The 18,552-nt window shown below is 42.3% G+C and overlaps 1 protein-coding gene across 2 annotated transcripts in view; it reads left to right on the top strand.

The window, feature by feature from the left end:
• The window catches only part of nphp4 (nephronophthisis 4), a 208,250-nt gene that overhangs the window by 55,621 nt on the left and 134,077 nt on the right, over positions 1–18,552 (top strand). For both annotated transcript variants that reach the window (XM_055931730.1, XM_055931731.1), the window contains exons 6-7: positions 4,928–5,064; positions 17,482–17,672. In XM_055931730.1, coding sequence (XP_055787705.1) covers positions 4,928–5,064; positions 17,482–17,672 — 328 coding nt within the window. The remainder of the gene's footprint in view (positions 1–4,927; positions 5,065–17,481; positions 17,673–18,552) is intronic.

Raw genomic sequence — 18,552 nt, forward strand, 5'->3', positions numbered from 1 at the left:
AGTTACACATGGAATAAACAAAACATACAGTCAATAATACAGTAGAAAAAAAAGTCTATATACAATGTGAGCAAATGAGGTGAGATAAGGGAGGTAAAGGCAAAAAAAAGGCCATGGTGGCGAGGTAAATACAATATAGCAAGTAAAACACAAATGGTAGATTTGCAGTGGAAGAATGTGTGAAATAGAAATAATGGGGTGCAAAGGAGCAAAATGTATACATAAATAAATACTGTAGGGGAAGAGGTAGTGGCTAAATTATAGATATAGGGCTATGTGCAGTAATCTGTGAGCTGCTCTGACAGCTGGTGCTTAAAGCTAGTGAGGGATATAAGTGTCCATTGAAAATATTGAAAGCAGGTGCTTCCAAACAGGTGTGGTTTCTGAGTTAATTAAGCAATTAACATCCCATCATACTTTGGGTCATGTATAAAAATGCTCAGTTGTCCATTATGTTGGCTACCATGAGATCTCAGTGACTTTGAAAGAGGGGACTCAAAGGAGCATAGGAGGTTTAAAGTACCAGCAGAAATTCCTTTTTTTAACTGAAAGACAATGCCTGGAGCTTTACCATTTTTGTCGCACAATGATTTAAGTCAATAAGTCACTTTTTTTGTCAAAGTATATATTTGAGTTTGAAGTGGGAAATCTGTGTCAATGATGTGTGTTTCCCTTTGAGACAACGTTTGGTTTCATTGCTGGATTTTATTTGAATGTTACCACTCACCAGCATGGCATTGTTTATTATTCAGAAACAGCTGCAGAGTTCTTCCACTCCGCAACTGAGCTGAGACAAACAGCCTTGGGTCGAATTGGCCGCCTGAGCCATGGAGCAAATTAAAATAAAGGGTGCAAACTAATATCACCCCAAGATATGTGGTTTTGACGCTGCACTACTTTGATTGGTGCCGCTTGAAACCACAAGTGTCCGTCCTATAATGAAAAGGCACCAGCAAAAGAAAATTCAAGGAACTTGTTTATCTATTTTGTTTAGCTGTTGTTACATTTGTATTGGTGTTTCGTGTCCGATGCTCTCGGTGTTGTTACATGTCATGAGCAAAGTCATTGCAGCCTATCATTTCACTTCGCTGTACTGCAGCTGAGGCCTGCCAACAGCCTAACTACCAAAGGTTGCACCGTGTCCATTACAATGTAGAACAACGCATGTCTCTAAACCTTTCAATAGTTATCCATTAGGGATGTGCATCTCTCCTTTCATGAACGATTCGATACGCATCTAGATATATGGGTTCCGATACAGGAACGGTATGTTTTAGTTTGAAACGATTCGGTGCGATTCAGTTTAAGGGTACGAATTGATGTGATATGATTCGATCCGCAAATGTTTTGCATGAAAACATTTGTCATTTTAAATGAATATATGCTGATGATGGGATGGCCCTCTAAGCTGGATCTGTCTGAAATTACTTCTCTAAACTGAGTGGCCATGTTTGTGCATGTGTGCACCTGAGCTGAACCAAAAGGGCAGACAGAGCATCTACCACCCACTATCATGGGTGGGGGCAATTTTTATCTGAAATCACCATCACCCACTGATTAACTTGTCGTTTTTGTAGATAAATGTTTTTAGCTAGTACTATGTCAATATTTATCTTTAGAAAGTAGAATGGCATTTAGACAATTAATGTAATGCAGCTTTGGATTTGTAATCTAGTCTCAAAAGCCAATGGTTTAGACCGTTTGGAATTTATGGCGCGCTTCTCCTGCTCTGACCAATGAATGCGACCATGCACTGCTCGCAAGAAATATTTCTGTCCTTTATGAAATTACACAGTTCATGTAAAAATGACCAAATACACTGACAAGTTAAAGCAAAACTATTTATTATGGTGATCCTGAACAATCTAAATACAATGATTGAAAACCCCAATCAGCAGTTGGATGTGAGTTGCTTCCACTCCGGTAGGCTACACAACTACTGTAAAACACAATTTTCTACAGCGCATTTGGTGACAATGACCAAGCAAATTCCATTGGTTGTCACTCAACTAATAAAGCCTAGGATTTGACATTACAAAAGCCATTTTAAAAGCATCTGAATGTTGAAAGTGTTGCGCAGATGTACGAATAGCTATTAGAACAGGGATAGGCCTACCTCTCGTTGGCGCGAGCAGCTGTCTCCCGCAGTGTGCGCACTGTTGTTATCGAACAGTCATAGGCAGTTACATGCATACAAGTTGGAAAGGCAGGGCTACTGAACTGAAGGAGAGGACGCATCAATTCAGTCACAACAGATAAGCGGTATTTTCAGAATAGGAACAATATGAGTAAAAAATCATTTGTGAAACCGTGATTCATAATGTTAGAATTGGTTTTCTGACCAAAGCATGCTTAATTTGGATTGGTTTGGGCTCCAATGGACCGATGCACTCATGTCTTTTTGAACCTGGGACCGATGCGTATCAGTGAATTCTTACATCCCTATTATCCATATTACCTGAGCTTCATCTTCCTTATTTCTATGTCGGATTTGAGGCCGCAATTTATGGAAAATGCCAAAACTTTGGAGATCACAATAGATGGCGAAGTGAAAGATACTGTTTTTCATCTGGCAAAGTTTTCCCCAAATGCGTATGATAAATCCAGAACCAGCCATAGCCTAGCTAGCAGGACAAAAACGGCAACACACGATAATATTAGCTAACTAGATGAGGTTGGCATGCTAGCTACCTACACTCACGGCTGTTAATGCCCTAATTGTTGATGTTTCTCCACTCCACGTAGAAATCCCTCTACGTTCCTTCCCAATCCATTCTTTGATGAGGTTATACAGCGGTTTGCATCCAATAAATGTTGCATTACTGCCACCTACTAGACTGGAGTATAACTCCCTTATACTTTGCTTAATTTTTTTCTTTAAAAAAACAAACAAATACCCTACCATCTACTACACTCACCCTACTCCACTATTTCAATCTATTTAGTCCTACTTCAGGCCAACAGCCTGAAAGGATGGGACACCACCACTTAACACACCGTGTAACTTTTCTGATGTCAAGTCTCGCACTCCCAAATACCTCTGCAGCTGCCACCACAACCTCTATTTTCTGTGACTTACGTTCCATCCCTGCAGGACCGTTGATAACCATTACTATAAATGCAAAATTCCAATCTCTCTGAAACATATAATCACTTGTTGGCCTACCCCTCTGTACTGGTACAGATCTACTACTCAAACCACTCCTCTCAGGACCCCTCCCCCTTGACACATATTCCCCTACTTTCTTAACTGCCTCCTACTGTCAGACTCACATTTATCCTGACCCTTGGTGCAAGCCTCGGGCTCCAGGAACTTCAACACACCTACCACCTCCTATACTTTGACCTCATTCACTTCCATTTCTCCTCCTGTTTTCAGCTCACTCTCCTTACACTTTCTACCATTCTTCTTTAACAAACCATCTCCTTTTTCCCCTGCCATTTTTCACTGACTCAAGCTCCTTGTAATTCCTCCCTCTCTTTCTTTGACGACCTCCTGCCTCTTTTCCCCTGCATTCCTCCTCCATATTCCAAGTATAACTCTCCTTTTGATAATACTGCACTTCTCCTGACATACATCTTGTTCTTGCCTTGTCAAGGGACGCCATTTAACCAGCTGTCACAATCTCTGTACAATCAGCACTGACCCCTCGGGATGTAGTGCTCAACTGTGCATCCCCTAAGTGGGGACATCGGTCAAAGATATCTATAACTCCTCCCCAATCCCAATTCGTAATTTTTTGGAGGTGAAACCTAAACGAGCATCGCTGCTCTAGAACAGGAATTACGTTGAAATAGGGGCTGCATTGCCTTTTTAAATGGTGTGTGTGTGTATTGAAGTAATATTTATCATATAGGCTATATTATATACAGTATATACCTCATGTGACCTATAATAAGACTATGTATTAATATGACAAAGTCTATTCAAATGTTTATCGGACTCCATAAAGATGTTTTAGCAATATGCAAGTAACTATAGTTGAGTTATAGTAATAGGGATGTCAAGAAGGGTCTGAGAATGGAATACTTAGTCAAATAGATTTAATAATATTTTAGAATTAATGAATGATTACATTATAAAAAGCATAAAGCTTAAGTTACAAGGCATTAACAAGCATTAGTCTAGGCATGATCAGTGAGAGAGAGAGAGAGAAAGAAACCATAGCATGAGCAATGGCCCATATAGCTCTGGGGGGAGAGAGAGAGAGACCATAGCAAGACCAATGGCCCATATAGCTCTGGGGGGAGAGAGAGAGAGACCATAGCATGACCAATGGCCCATATAGCTCTGGGTGGAGAGAGAGAGAGACCATAGCATGACCAATGGCCCATATAGCTCTGGGTGGAGAGAGAGGGAGACCATAGCATGACCAATGGCCCATATAGCTCTGGGTGGAGAGAGAGAGAGACCATAGCAAGACCAATGGCCCATAGCTCTGGGGGGAGAGAGGGAGGAAGATTGAGAGTGTATCTCACCACAGCATGTCAAAAATATAGAGAAGAGACAATGAATCTGAGTCCCTTTCATAACATCAGAGCTGTTTGGATTCCAACTCGGGAGTTGTTGGCCAATAGTATTACTGTAAAAGTGAACTTCCAATCAGATATCAGACCTACAGGATGTAAAGACAACAGAAACTTCACAGAGGTGTGACAGGATGTGGAGAGCATCACAGAGAAGGCTGAATTCCTGAGAAGACAAAACCTATATAGTGTAAAGAGTCACTTTAGGGGCTGGGCTGCCCTAGAGCGGTGCCTGAGACAGCATTTTCCACCACCATTAACAAAACACAACATTATGGAAGAATGGTGTCGCATCCCTCCAATAGAGTTCCAGACACTTGTAAAATCTATGCCAAGGCCCAATGCCCTATTTATGTTGGTGTTTCCTTTATTTTGGCAGTTACCTGTACTTTGTCTCTAGGAGATTCCCTGTTGAAGCCCCACATGGTGAAGAGCCTCACCTGCTTCCTGGACAGGCTGTCCATCTCTCTGCATCCCTCCCTGGAGAAGTTTGAGAGCCAGCTGCTGCAGCATGTCAGCATGGACTGCCACAACACGGTAAGAACCATGTTACATGACCCGAGTGGAAATGATGCTACTCACATGGGGCACCGTTTGTTGTGATCGTTTACAATAATTATTAGTTTTTCTGACGTACTGTGGGGTCCATAATTATTGGCAGCGTTGATAGAGATGAGGAAAAAAAACTGTGTATAAAATAAATACAAATACTGAGCTATTCTGCATGGTCCAAAAAATTGTGAAGTTATTTTATTTTTCTCAGAGATTTTATTTAACAAGTAATAAAAATAAATGCAAAACAGATGGGGGTCAAAATTATTGGCACTCCTGTTTTCAATACTCTAGCACCCTCCCCTTACGAGGATAACGACACTGGGCCTTTTTCAAAATTGTTTTATGAGATTGGATGTTGGGAGGGATCTTAGACCATTCCTCCAAACAGAATATTTTCAGATCCTAGCTACAGATTCTACTAACCTGCTCTTGGCAATACTGTATTCCTTCTTGATTCGGAGAAAAAGGTGTCTTATAAATTGCGGCTGTGACGATGCCAGTTTCGCAATATTTTTTCCATGGCAAAAATGAAAACACGAAGCAGGACCATACTTTGGTCTTTTAAAAACCTGCTGTATGTAAAATATTGTGTGCTATATCTTGGAAAATAAATTAATGTGACTGGATGACAACATAACGAGGTTTGTTTCTGTCACGTTTCTCGTGGGCTGAAGGAAGAGTGGACCAAGGTGCAGCGTTTAAAGTGTTCATGATTTAATCCAAAAAACCAAATCGAACAAAAACAACAAATAGGAGAACGGAAGCGAAACAGTCCTGTCTGGTACAGACACAAAGACAGAAAACAACAACCCACAAAACACAGGTGGGAAAAGGCTACCTAACTAAGTAAGGTTCTCAATCAGAGACAACGATAGACAGCTGCCTCTGATTGAGAACCACACCCGGCCAAACACACAGAAATAGAAAACATAGAACACAAAACATAGAATGCCCACCCCAACTCACGCCCTGACCAAACCAAAATAGAGACATAAAAAAGGAACTAAGGTTCACTGTTTTCCTAAAGAAGTTAAATCCGCTTTGTGTTTTATTTCCTTGCCACGATACTAACGAGTATCGCGATACTGGTATCATCCTGGCCCTATTATAAATGTCTGTGTCCAGTTGCAGGTGGTTCTACAAAAATCTGAGAAAACATAGAAAGATATGTCCATTTTTTGTACTGTGTGAGAAGGTTCTTAGCTGCCGCACACCTAGCATTTCCCAGCATCTTTGCAAGAACTAGCTGTTTCTATGTAACGCGTCTGCAGCCACGTGTAGAAGTAGATGACAACGCATCACACAGTGCGACCAAAACAAAGATCTACACACATGCAAGAGGCATTTCTCACTCAATACAAAACACGGATTTCCAATTACCTTCCTTCAATTTTTGCCCTTAAACTTGTCACAAACACAGTCCTTTTATAGCTACCAAAAGTAAATCAGGGCCTGTCTATTCTCTTCGTCTAAGGAGACGTAACCATGTTTGACAGGTGCAGCCATGCGCTCGCTATTCTGTGCGCAGTGCAGTTGTGTCGGTCCTATTTATCTATCTGCTCTATCTTAAGTGACGTGCGGCAGAAAATTGATAAATTGATATCATGATGCTGTCAGTCCCCTTTATCTCTGTCCCAGTGTTCAGCACGGCCTCTTCCCCCGCTGTTGTTCCCTCCTGATGGAGCAGTATTGAGCCACGTGCAGTTTTGATAAGGCACGTCTCACCGTTATGTTTTATAAAGGGCTTCACTGTAGTATCTTGGCCATTAGAGGCTGTGCTAGTGTGCGTCAGGTTTTGGAGTACACCCTCTGAGCAATATAGTGTCATGAACTTTGGATTGTTCAGAACCTTGGCCTTTTGGTGCTGTATTATTTGCATTTATTTGCAAATTGGCAATTTTGGCATAAACCTTCTAAAGATATGTGTTTGATAGGTGGTCATTCAATCTGTCATCTTCCTTCACACAACTCTGACACAGGCAGACATTGTCATTGGTGTGCACACTGAAATGACAGTTTAGTAGAATGTATGTCCGTTATGGATTACAAAAGATAGTGTATCGATATGTTCATCTTTGGTGAGCATAACCTGGCTGTAACCTTCTAAGTAGAGGCAATTAAAGCGACATTTTACCTGAAGCTTTTCCACTTCATAAAGAAAGTGTTCCGTCAGTACAGTTTGAACCTGTGAACTTGAATACAGTGAGGGAGATTAAAAATCAAAGCTAGCAGGCCTGTATTTTGCTCTGCTATTCATGTACTCATACATTGATCAGTTCTGACATTACTCTCAGTTTTTTTTTATAAGTGCTTTACGCTAGTCAATGCACCAATCTGCACTGTACAGAACAACTCATAACAAAAGACCCACTGGTACATGGATTTCTCATTAGTGTCTCATACGAAGCAAACTAACTATTGTTGTCGCTCGAAGGACACTAACAAGGATGTCATTGGACAGGTGAGCGTGCATATCCAGATTGATTGGACAATTGGGATTTGGGCGGCTCCGGGGTAGCCTTTTTTAACATGATTATCTCCAGTACCATGTCTTGTTGAAAAATAATCTGGTGTCTACCAAGCTACACATGCTGGGCCTAGCTCACTTTGAAATGAAACTATGAGAAACACATCTCCGGTAGAGTAGAAGAGGCAGAACGGCTCAAATGAAAGGCTGTTGGACAAAAATACTTCCTTTTGCCTTTTGTGAGTTAGGAAGACAGGTGTGATGAAATTAATCACTTTTATAGAAACAAATTATCTCCCTCAGCATTGACACCTTTTTGTTCCTTTGTTGGTCTTCATAACTGGGTAATGTGGATTTTGTTAAAACAGTCAGATTGACTTCAGTATGTGTTCTATTGTGAAACTTCAGTGGGGCTGACGCCTCTCTCGGCACCTCATCTTGAGGAAGGTGCTAATACATGCAGCATCGAGGGTGACGGCAGACTTTAATTAGCGATTGTGCGCGTACATACCTGTGTGCGAATGTATGTACGGGTGTGTGACCTTCTTGAGAAGTGCGACTCCTTGTGCTAGATTGTGATCATCCAGCTATCTGGGAGGTGATGCTGACACCGTACCTGCTACATCAGCCTCAAGTGCTCAGTAAAAGGCAGACTAAAGCACAAATGGAGAACGGTGGATGTGAAGGAAGAGAGAGTCTTTGTTTTCTCTTTCCAAAATGTCTCCCTTTACAGTTCTTAAATACATTGTATTGAGAGCAAAACAACATTGAAAATGCACATTTTCACTTGGCATACAGTATAAAGGCCTTGTGGATCTGTTTTTTAGGTTTTCTGTAGCTACTGTAGATGTCATGGCTTTGTTGTAGTGCAATTAGAATGCCAACACTTGCCTAACTGCTATCTTGACAGGCTATTTTGTCTTTACATTCTGCAGCTTGAGCCATCCAGAATCCATAGAACTCGGTGGCTCTTACAACCCTCTGTGATAAGGTAGGGTAGAGAGTCGATCAAAGTGTTCTCTTTATTTGGTCCTCCTGAACATAGGCCCTAGGCTTGGGGACACTTAAACTGTATTTGTCTAATCTACCCCTAGATGCTTTCACAGCCAGCAGAGCTCCTAGACCTAGAACAGTAAATCAGGCCAGGCCCATTGTCTCAGTCAGGACCCATGATGTTTGTATCCAATGTCTTGGCGAGCGATCAAAGGACCGAAATGGGAGCGGAAGAAAAAAGAAGCAAGAGGACAAACACCGTGCCGCAGGCAAAACTGCATGCCCCTAGGCAAATCTCATCAATTGCGAGAAGCAAAGCAAAAACTCAATAAAGTTTTTCATTTCCAGAATAAAAGGAAACACGCTCAAAGTAGGACTGCCCCTGCTGTTTATGTGCCAAAGAAAGAGCCCAAAAGGAAAACGCCATTCAGAAACGTTTTCTTTTTCTGCCCTGTGAGAATGCTTGGACGGGTTAGGGTACGGTACACCTCTACATATGCCTACTGACTCCTGCTATCCTTAATCATTACAACTTCCAAAGCAGATTATAGAACGAGCAGTGTGATTGAATACAGTAGGCCTGCCCGTATTGGACGTTTATAAAGCCTATCTCCCCTCGCTATCTCTCTCTAGAAGAATAACTAAAATATTACTCCCCCCAAAAATTCAATAAGAAGAATACCTTATTGTCCATTAACTTACAGAGAACAGAAACTTATCTTCATGCTCACAACCCAAACACCTGAGACACACACACACACACACACACACCGTAGCGGTTTGAAGTAATTGGTCAGCCACAGTGCCGCGCCCCCAGAGCAATTGTAGCAGGTGCCTTACTCAAGGGCAGTGAATGATACCCGCAAAACTCTCCGTTTGCCAGCTCACTCCGCACCAGATTTTTTCAGTCGGAGCTGGGATTCAAACCGACGATCCCTCCCTTTGCTGGCCCGCGTCTCTAATGGCTAGGCTACCTGCCATCCCCATACAAAGTCTCTGAACGTTCTGTTTATTATTTCATTATTATAGCTCTTCCTTCCTCTGGGTTCTATGATGATTATGAATATTGAAACCTTTATTGCACCGAAGGGTATTTGTTTTACACAACATGAGCAATGGAGGAAAAAAAGACATGCAAAGGGAAGACCTGAGTGTTCTAGGAAACATCTGAACCTTCTAATAATGAGCTGAGGTTAGCAGGTGTCCAGATTCAGCATTCTGTATCAACAACTATAATGCAGAATACTCAAATCTATAATGGCATCTGAACCTATATGGGACAGTCTGGGACCCGGCTCTTTTTAATCATCTTCAAGCGCGTGTTGTCTCACTTTAGCAGTCAAAACAAATGAGCATTAGGGAAGCGGCGTGAGTGGGCGCCATTGACCGAACCCTCCTGGCCAGGAGTGTGATCAATAGACATTACCACCTCCTAAAAGATTTCCTTATGTTAATATGTTCTCCTGCCAGTGATTTTAGTGTCTAGTCAAGTTGAGTCGTTTGTTTGAAACGTCAGGGAACACTCAATGCTGTCCATCTCAAGTGACCTTTAACCCTATGGGCTCTGGTCAAAAGTAGTGCACTAAATTAGGGAATAGGGTACCTCCTGAAACCCCAACCACCCTAACTAAAGCAGTATACTCTGGTGAAAAGGGTAGCAACAAAAAAGTGGGCTAATTTAATAAGCTGGCTATATTGGTCGACTTGTGACTCAATATTTTCTGGTAGTGAATCGTGGGCTGCGTTTTTTACCAGGAGGGCAATGCGATTCATCAGCAGAAGCGATATGCCAGTTAAAATGTGTTAAGGAGCAGAGGAGTGGGCGGATGACAACAGCATGCTAATGATGGTTCAACTGTGTTTCCTGGGAAGGATGACTCACCTCGGTGTGAGGAAGCTAACGTCCACAGCGTGGGCATCTCCCTCCACCGCCACACAGACACACATATATGGTAGCATGTTTTGCACTCACATACAAACATGCTAGCATACGTGCGCACAAGCTAGCATGCGCATACACAAACATGCTAACATGCTCGCACACACACACTAGCACAAACACTCATGATAGCATGCTCACAGATACATGCTAGAACATGCTAGCACATGCTAGCATGCGTTTATATATGCACACGGCAATGACAGAGATTCTCATATCTTTAAGATTAGTGTAAAAATAAAACATTTTGAAAATAATTAGCCTTTGAGTCCCTGGAGCAATTAAATTATTTAGCTGATTTTACATTTCAGATTCATTTAGTTGTTTCAGAGAAGGTCCCTCATTCTTCAGATGAATGCTCTGAGACTTAACCCCTTATTGAGATTGCTCTTATATGGATTTTATTCAGGGTTGACTCAGCCTTTTCAGCCCAACTCGTTATGTCACATGCCTTCATAGTTTTATAACACTATACATTGCAGCTTGCTGAACTTTGATATTAATCACAGTTTGATATTAATCACAGTTTGTATTTGCTGAATTTTGCACTTGACATCAAGTTAATCTCTGTGCCAAAACATAAAGACATGATTTAGGGGTGACATAAGCGTGTATGAATGGTTACGACTGGTATTATGTCATGTTATTAAATCCTCTGTACTCCAGACTCCGGTCCTACTTTATAGTCTCATTCAGTCTGACTGACTAAAACCCCCAACTCAACCAATCAAATAACTTGCACACTTACTTCATCTGCAGCATCAGAACACAAATAACCTTCAAAAAACAATTTATTCTCCTTAAAGATCCCATTTAATTTCTTCAAAATGAACAGCACAAGACTCTGCACACTGCCTGCTCTCTCCCTTGTTTAAATTACCTTACTTTCTAGTCAGTTCCATGTTATTCAACTGACAGTTCTTTCTGTAAAAGTACATTTTGCTTACCAAATATTTCAATTTTTGCCAAGCCAGTACATTGTACACATTTGAATCAACAAGATTCTGCACTGGCGACAAGTAACAGAGATCACGCCTTGGTCTCCTTTTAAATGCCGGGTTGAAACAGGCTAATAATATTCGAGATGTTTGTTCAAATCCTGGATTTGTTTTTAATTGTAATCGAAATGTAAACATTGAAACCCTGAGAAAGAAAGCAAAGTGCTAATATGTCTCAAGCCTCATCCCAAGGTGGGTCTGAGGTGTTACCTTCATGTGCACCACTACAGCACTCAGCATGAATGTATAGCTTGCACTTTCTTTCCTTTTTTTCCCCTGTGAAGAGATAAGATATCTTATTCTAATATAGTTATCTTTGACTTGTAGGAGGGGGTTTATTTCTCTCGCTGATTTCTAAGGAGCATTAAGAACCTATGTATTTTGCAGAGAAAAAGCATTTATTCTCGTGGCCCCCAAGGCCATGTCTATTAAGGCATCATTTTCTTACTCTTGACACGACATAACAGACGTACACAGCCATTGAAAAAGCTGGAATGTAGAAGAGTTAATTTTCTCCTCTTCTGAACTCCTGACTGAACAGAATGTTCTGGTTTCTCTGAACAACTCCCACACTGGGCTACTGCACTAATTGGAAGCTAAAAACAACAACAACAACCCTACTCTCTAGCAACCAACAACTTTGTTTACACTGTTAACAAAGCATGGCAATAAATTGCCTCCTAATATGCGCAAATGAGACTCTCTTTTTTAAAACAAACTGTAATTCTGGTAGTTTAAATAACTAAGACATTTGCGCTGTCACAGCGTCTTGGTCCACTGTGCTCAGGTGTCTACGACTAGTCTACCACGCTGTATGCACGCACGGTAGCATGATGAGACCAGGTCACAATTTCTACCACCACTGTTAACAAAGGATGGTGACTCTCAGAGAGCGAGCGATAGAGACCCATGGACATCTTCCGTGGCTGGCCAGTTAAAGTGGAAATTAACTTTTTTCATTAGTCCACTGTTGATAAAGTCACATGTCAGCAGTAATATTTTCAAGATATTGGACTTTCATGAAGCAAAGTGTCACGGGTTACATCATCATGATTTTTTTCACCATTTTTTACAGATGATACATAAAAGCGGTCTAGTGGGGAGAGAGCGAGAGGAGCTGCAGGGTGTCCTGAGCTCTGGATTGTCTGTGCTCCACGCTACGCGCTCATCACTCGGACGACTCCCCTCTTTTGTGACAGAGGAAATGGAGTATAATTTAACTTAGGGACCATTTAATTGTTCCCTGTAAGCTTTAAAATATTGACATTTTAGGATCGCCAAACAAATCTGTGATGGCAGCAGCCAGAGGATAGACAGAGTTTGAGGGAGGAAGGGATATTGGAGAAAGAAACGTGTCAGATGGAGTGAGAGAGGGGGATAGACAGATATGAGAGAAGGGTGCGTGTGGAAGGAGCGACAGAAAGGGGATGGGTTTTAACAGATGTTGCCTGTTAGAAGCTTCAGACTGCACTCTCTCTCCCTCAATCACTTCATTACAGTCCTGTCCTAGATAAAACAGTGCCATCTCCTGTCATCTCCTCACACTGGAGATGTTGAAAGAGTGAGCGAACAGATAGATTCCAGAGAAGGCATAATCATAATTGTAATCTAAATGTAGCTGAAAGCAATCATTTGTGGGGTTCTTGTAACACTTATACTGCTAGCCGCCACTCTGTTGTCAGAAGGAACTTAGAGGCAATGATTTAAAAAAATCATCACAGTGTTGAGGTGCCTCCAGCATAGATAGAATATGAATTGTAATTAGAATGACGGCTGTTTTGTTTGTATCTCAGCATTATTTTCTTGTCATGGTTGTCATACTCGAACTGTATGCTATGTTTGTGATGAGGACTGTTGGTAATTGTATTTGACTGAAAAAGGTTATGGGTATTTAGAGGATGGAGCCTGTTGTTTTAAGGCCGTGGCTGTGAATACAGAGTTTTCTCCCTCACCCCGCCCCTCTGGAATCTTTTTTCTCCACGGGTTGTTTTAGGCACACATTTTTTTCTACGTCGCTGCTGTTCACACTCCACCTCTCTTCACGTTTCTCTCTTTACTTACCCTCTTCTGAACCATGATGTAGCCTGTGGACACGTTCAACATTGCAGCCAACTTTAAAGGCGAGTCGAGGCTGACTGATCTACAAATCACCTTGCATCAAAAATAAAGATTATTTGTAGATCAATCAGTCAGCCACAATTTACCCATGATACATCACAGTTTTGATGCTTTCGAACCCAGCCTATGTCTGCTTAATTTTTCTGCACAGCTAAACATTCAAGGCCATTATGAAGGCTAAAGCCTTCTCTATCTGTTGTAATGGATATTGCAGTTGCACAAGCAGGATGCAGTCCCTACACATTGCACTGGAGCAAAAACAATCTGCGTTTTGTGTGATGATGTTGGCAGATTTTTGTAGTAGCTGCCATATCGTAGCCACTAGCCAGAGACGCTGATGAATAACACTACTACTTTGACTGCCTGTCTGCCTTCTGCATAGCCAATGTTTGCAAAGAAAAAATACATTTTCAATTGCTAATTAGACTGCGTGTCTGTGTCTTGCTCGTGTTTGATATGCTGCCTAGATGGCTGCATGTAATTCACGACTTGAGTTTTGCATTGGGGGGGGGGATTAATCATGTTTTGTGTACAACATGTAAATAGCTGCATGTAGCCTAACTCCTCTCCTGAGAAAAAGAACATGAAATCGCACTTATGCTTAATAGCCTACTGAAGCATGGAATGCCGTAGTTAGTTAGAACATGGACTTTGTGTACAACATGAAGTTTGTAGGCTGCACCAGACAAAGGCGTTCATCGCCTTTCAAGGAGGGGGAAGCAGCAGTGGAGCACAGAGGAGCAGCTAAATAGGCAGTGGAGGTGGGCACCAGCTATATCAAAAAATACAAATCTCAGTATCTTTAGCCACGGCAAATCGGTTTTCCAGAGAATCCGGAACTGCAGCCACTCCGTTTAACAAAATAGGCTCATATGCTTTAAAAAAAAAAAGCTTTTTAATGCCAAAAAACAAATGAGATTTAGGTGTAGAAGAATCGTATGTAACATTTTATGGGCGTTTTATTTCAAACAGGCAATGGCCCAGAAAATGACTGCCTCTGTGCCTCATACTGTGGCTGTCCCATAGGCCCGAGCTAGGCATAGTGAGCCAGTGTATATTCAGGGAAAGGGGATACCTAGTCAGTTGCACAACTGAATGCATTCAACCAAAATGTGTCTTCCACATTTAACCCAACCCCTCTGAATCAGAGAGGTACCGGGTCGGCTGCCTTAATCGAGCGCACAGCCATGCAATCTCCATAGACAAGCATTGGTAGTAGAATGGCCTTACTGAAGAGCGCGGTGACCGTGTAAGCCACACAAGCTCACAGAACGGGACCGCCGATTGCTGAAGGCTGTTATTCTCATTGAAAGCAAGTCTAAGAAGCGGTAGATCTGTTCTATGCTTCCTGTTACTAAGTTTCGTATTTGCGTCTTTTACTTTCAGGATTGTACACCAGCTTCAAACAGCTGAAAATTCAATATTTTTGGTTATGGAAAGACACTACATAGCCAAAAGTATCTTTCCATAACCAAAAATATTGCATTTTCAGCTATGAGAATAACGGCCTTCAAAAATCGGCAGGCCCGTTCTGTGAGCTTGTGTGGCCTACACGTTCACGGAGCTCTTCAGTAAGGCCATTCTACTGCCAATGCTTGTCTATGGAGATTGAAGGGGTGTCCACATACACTACATAGCCAAAGGTATGTGGACACCCCTTCAATATCCATAGACTAACATTGACAGTAGAATGGCCTTACTGAAGAGCTCAGTGACTTTCAACGTGGCACCGTCATAGGATGCCACCTTTCCAACGAGTCAGTTCGGCATATTTCTGCCCTCCTAGAACTCCCCTGGTCAACTGTAAGTGCTGTTATTGTGAAGTGGAAATGTCTAGGAGCAACAGCGGCTCAGCCACGAAGTGGTAGGCCACACAAGCTCACAGAATGGGACTGCCGAGTCCTGAAGCGCGTAGTGAGTGAAAATTGTCTGTCCTCTGTTGCAGTGGAAACACGTTCTCTGGAGTGATGAATCACGCTTCACCATCTGGCAGTCCGACGGACTAATCTGGGTTTGGTGGATGCCAGGAGAACGCTACCTGCCCAAACTGTAAAGTTTGGCGGAGGAGGAATAATAGTCTGGGGTTGTTTTTCATGGTTCAGGCTAGGTCCATTAGTTCCAGTGAAGTGAAATCTTAGTGCTACAGCATAAAATGACATTCTAGTAATTTTTGTGCTTTCAGCCAGACCTCACTAATGCTCTTGTGGCTGAATGGAAGCAAGTCCCCACAGCAATGTTCCAACATCTAGTGGAAAGCATTCCCAGAAGAGTGGAGGCTGTTATAGCAGCAACAGGGGGACCAACTCCTTATTAATGCCCATGATTTTGGAATCAGATGTTCGACGAGCAGGTTTCCACATACTTTTGGTCATGTAGTGTATCTCACAACTTTCCAGTGTTTGTGCCTCGGGTCTATCTTATCGCAGACCCTCGAAAGGCATTGACGGATCTAAATGGGAAGGTTTCAGATGTTAAACATAATTTCCCCATTGAGGATTAACAAGCCCCAACTACTGTATCTTCCCCGGCCACTTGAGAGAGATGGACTCGAGAGATGTTTACTGTTGCCGCGAAGAGAGGGAGAGAGAGAGAGAGAGGGGGATAGAGAGAGTAAGAGAGGTGGAGAGAGGAAGATGGAGAGAATGATGAGGATACGTGGGCTGCACGCTCTGCAGCTGCATATAATACCGATGCTCAATTGATATGCTAATTGGATTGGGAAGGTGTGGGTGGATATGGAGACAGTTTAGGCAGAGAGAGAGAGAGGCAATGAGAAAGATAGAGGGAGGCAGAAGCTGGGGAGGCAGGCAGTAACACAGGAACAGCAGTTAGGTCCAGAACCCAGGGTTAGAGAGTTTACAGTCAATCATCTCGCTCACTGCTCACTCCGCGTTACTTAGCAGCTGCAAGTGCCACGCTGCAGCGCAAACTCCCAAAACAGCTGACAACCAATCCGCCCGTTGATTGACTTGTTTGTTAAACACATTGACTTCTTCATTTGCATTTACATTTTTCATTTCATACGGTAGCTTGTAATGACGCTTTATCTGTGATTGATTGTCACGTTATTAGAGCTCGTGAAAAACAAAATGCAAAAAAAGAACCAGTGGTTCCCCAGATGTTTGATTTGAAATAATTATTAGCTTATTAATTAGTTACAATTTGCGTAATCACAACATTAGTATGAATCATTGCTATTATTATGATAATGTATACGCTGTAACAGGGCCGCAAGAAAGCAATTAAAAAATGTATGCTATTGTATGCTTTTGTGCACAGTGTAATCATCTTATTTTTTGTTTACCTTTTCCATTATATGCAAAGGGTCCACTACTTTAAACATGTATGGGGCTCTCGTCTTTCCCCTTCTCCACTAAGGGGCTGAGCAGCAGATGAAATGAGCAGACAGAGAGGAGAGTCAAAGTACTAGCAGAGCAGAGCAATCAGTGGAGAATCAGTGAGACCTCAGAGTGTGTGAGACTTTGTGAGATGGGCTGAGAAGTCGGGCTGTGAGGGTGACGTCTCGTCATGTTTCATCACACGGGGACGGTGACAGTGTCCTGGGGTGGTGCCAGGAGGAATGCTGTAGAGAGGGTTCTGTAGACCTAAAAATACATTTGTACTGTCTGTGAGCAATGTTTTATAGCCTAGTTGAATCCAACTTTTATAGTTTAATGGCCTCAACTACAACCTGACAGATGTATGTGTCATTTAAATCCCCATCTATGCTAGATCTTATTCATTATCTATACAACATGCAATTAGAGATCTTCTCACTCCAAGTGTGTGGGTGTGTGTCTGCTCACGTGTGTGGCTAAGCAGCAAGGATGAGGAGCTACCTTGGCTCAATACATCCTGATTGGATCTGTTCTTCTCTCCTGCAGAAACACTCGGGTCCGGAGAGCTCAGCGGTGGTGGTCATCCAGGAGCGGAGGCTCCACGTGGGGGTCCACAACGGCTGGGGCTTCTTGGAGCGCCCCCAGGTGGTGGTGCTGGAGACAACCGAGGCCACCGATTGGAGCAGGGGACGTACCAGAGGGGGCACATCCCGACAAGGCACACTGACCAGAGACTGGTGAGTGGAGTGGAGCCTCACTGGGCTGGTAGCGGTAGGCTACATCCTTGAGTGCAGGGTTTGGTACATTAACCCCGTTAACTGGGTTTGATCATGCAAGGTCAGCAATAGGTTCCGTACCCTTTTCCACTCTGATCAGCACTAAAACACACATAATCAGCTTCCGACGGATGGCTTCAGCACGTCAAACCCTACAACAAGGGTTGTTACGACACCATGGGTTTCTGACACTTTCTGTTCATGTATTTGTAAGCGCATGGGTTTCCTGGGTCCTATTCACTTGGCATTATAAGGAAGAGAACAGACTGAAACAGCAAGGGACTACTAATTGAAATTGTCCAATAAGAAACACAGTTTTTTTTTTGTCTTTTGTTGGAAAATGTTTTGCTACAGTGTGCACTAATCAGTGTGACCCTGCTGCCATTGACATAGTGATAGTGGCCTCCTTGTGGTGCTGAACCCACAGTGTTGTGCTGCTGATGGAGTCACTCTGGATTGACATTAGATGAGAGAGGAAAAAACCAACACACACACTGTTTAGATCACTGATCACCAACCCTTGTGCAGAGCACCAAAACACCGTATTCAACGATTCATCTCTAGACCAATGATCTATATACTGTATCGATAGACAGTAATAGACAAATTACCAATCAAGATTTAGATGCTCACATACTACTTTGTATGACTGTGTGCTTGTATAAGGCCACATACCAACATATTAGAAATGGCAAGACACAATATTCAAATCAGCTTTCATGAGTTGGTTCAGTTATTAGTTTAGAATTAGTGAACGCACATCGAACAAAATTAATTCCATTCTAATTTGATCATCATGTGACAATCAAAGTAGGTATTTGTGAGTGGTGTCACACAATTT

Source organism: Salvelinus fontinalis, chromosome 8, assembly GCF_029448725.1.
Source record: "Salvelinus fontinalis isolate EN_2023a chromosome 8, ASM2944872v1, whole genome shotgun sequence".
Taxonomy (NCBI): domain Eukaryota; kingdom Metazoa; phylum Chordata; class Actinopteri; order Salmoniformes; family Salmonidae; genus Salvelinus; species Salvelinus fontinalis.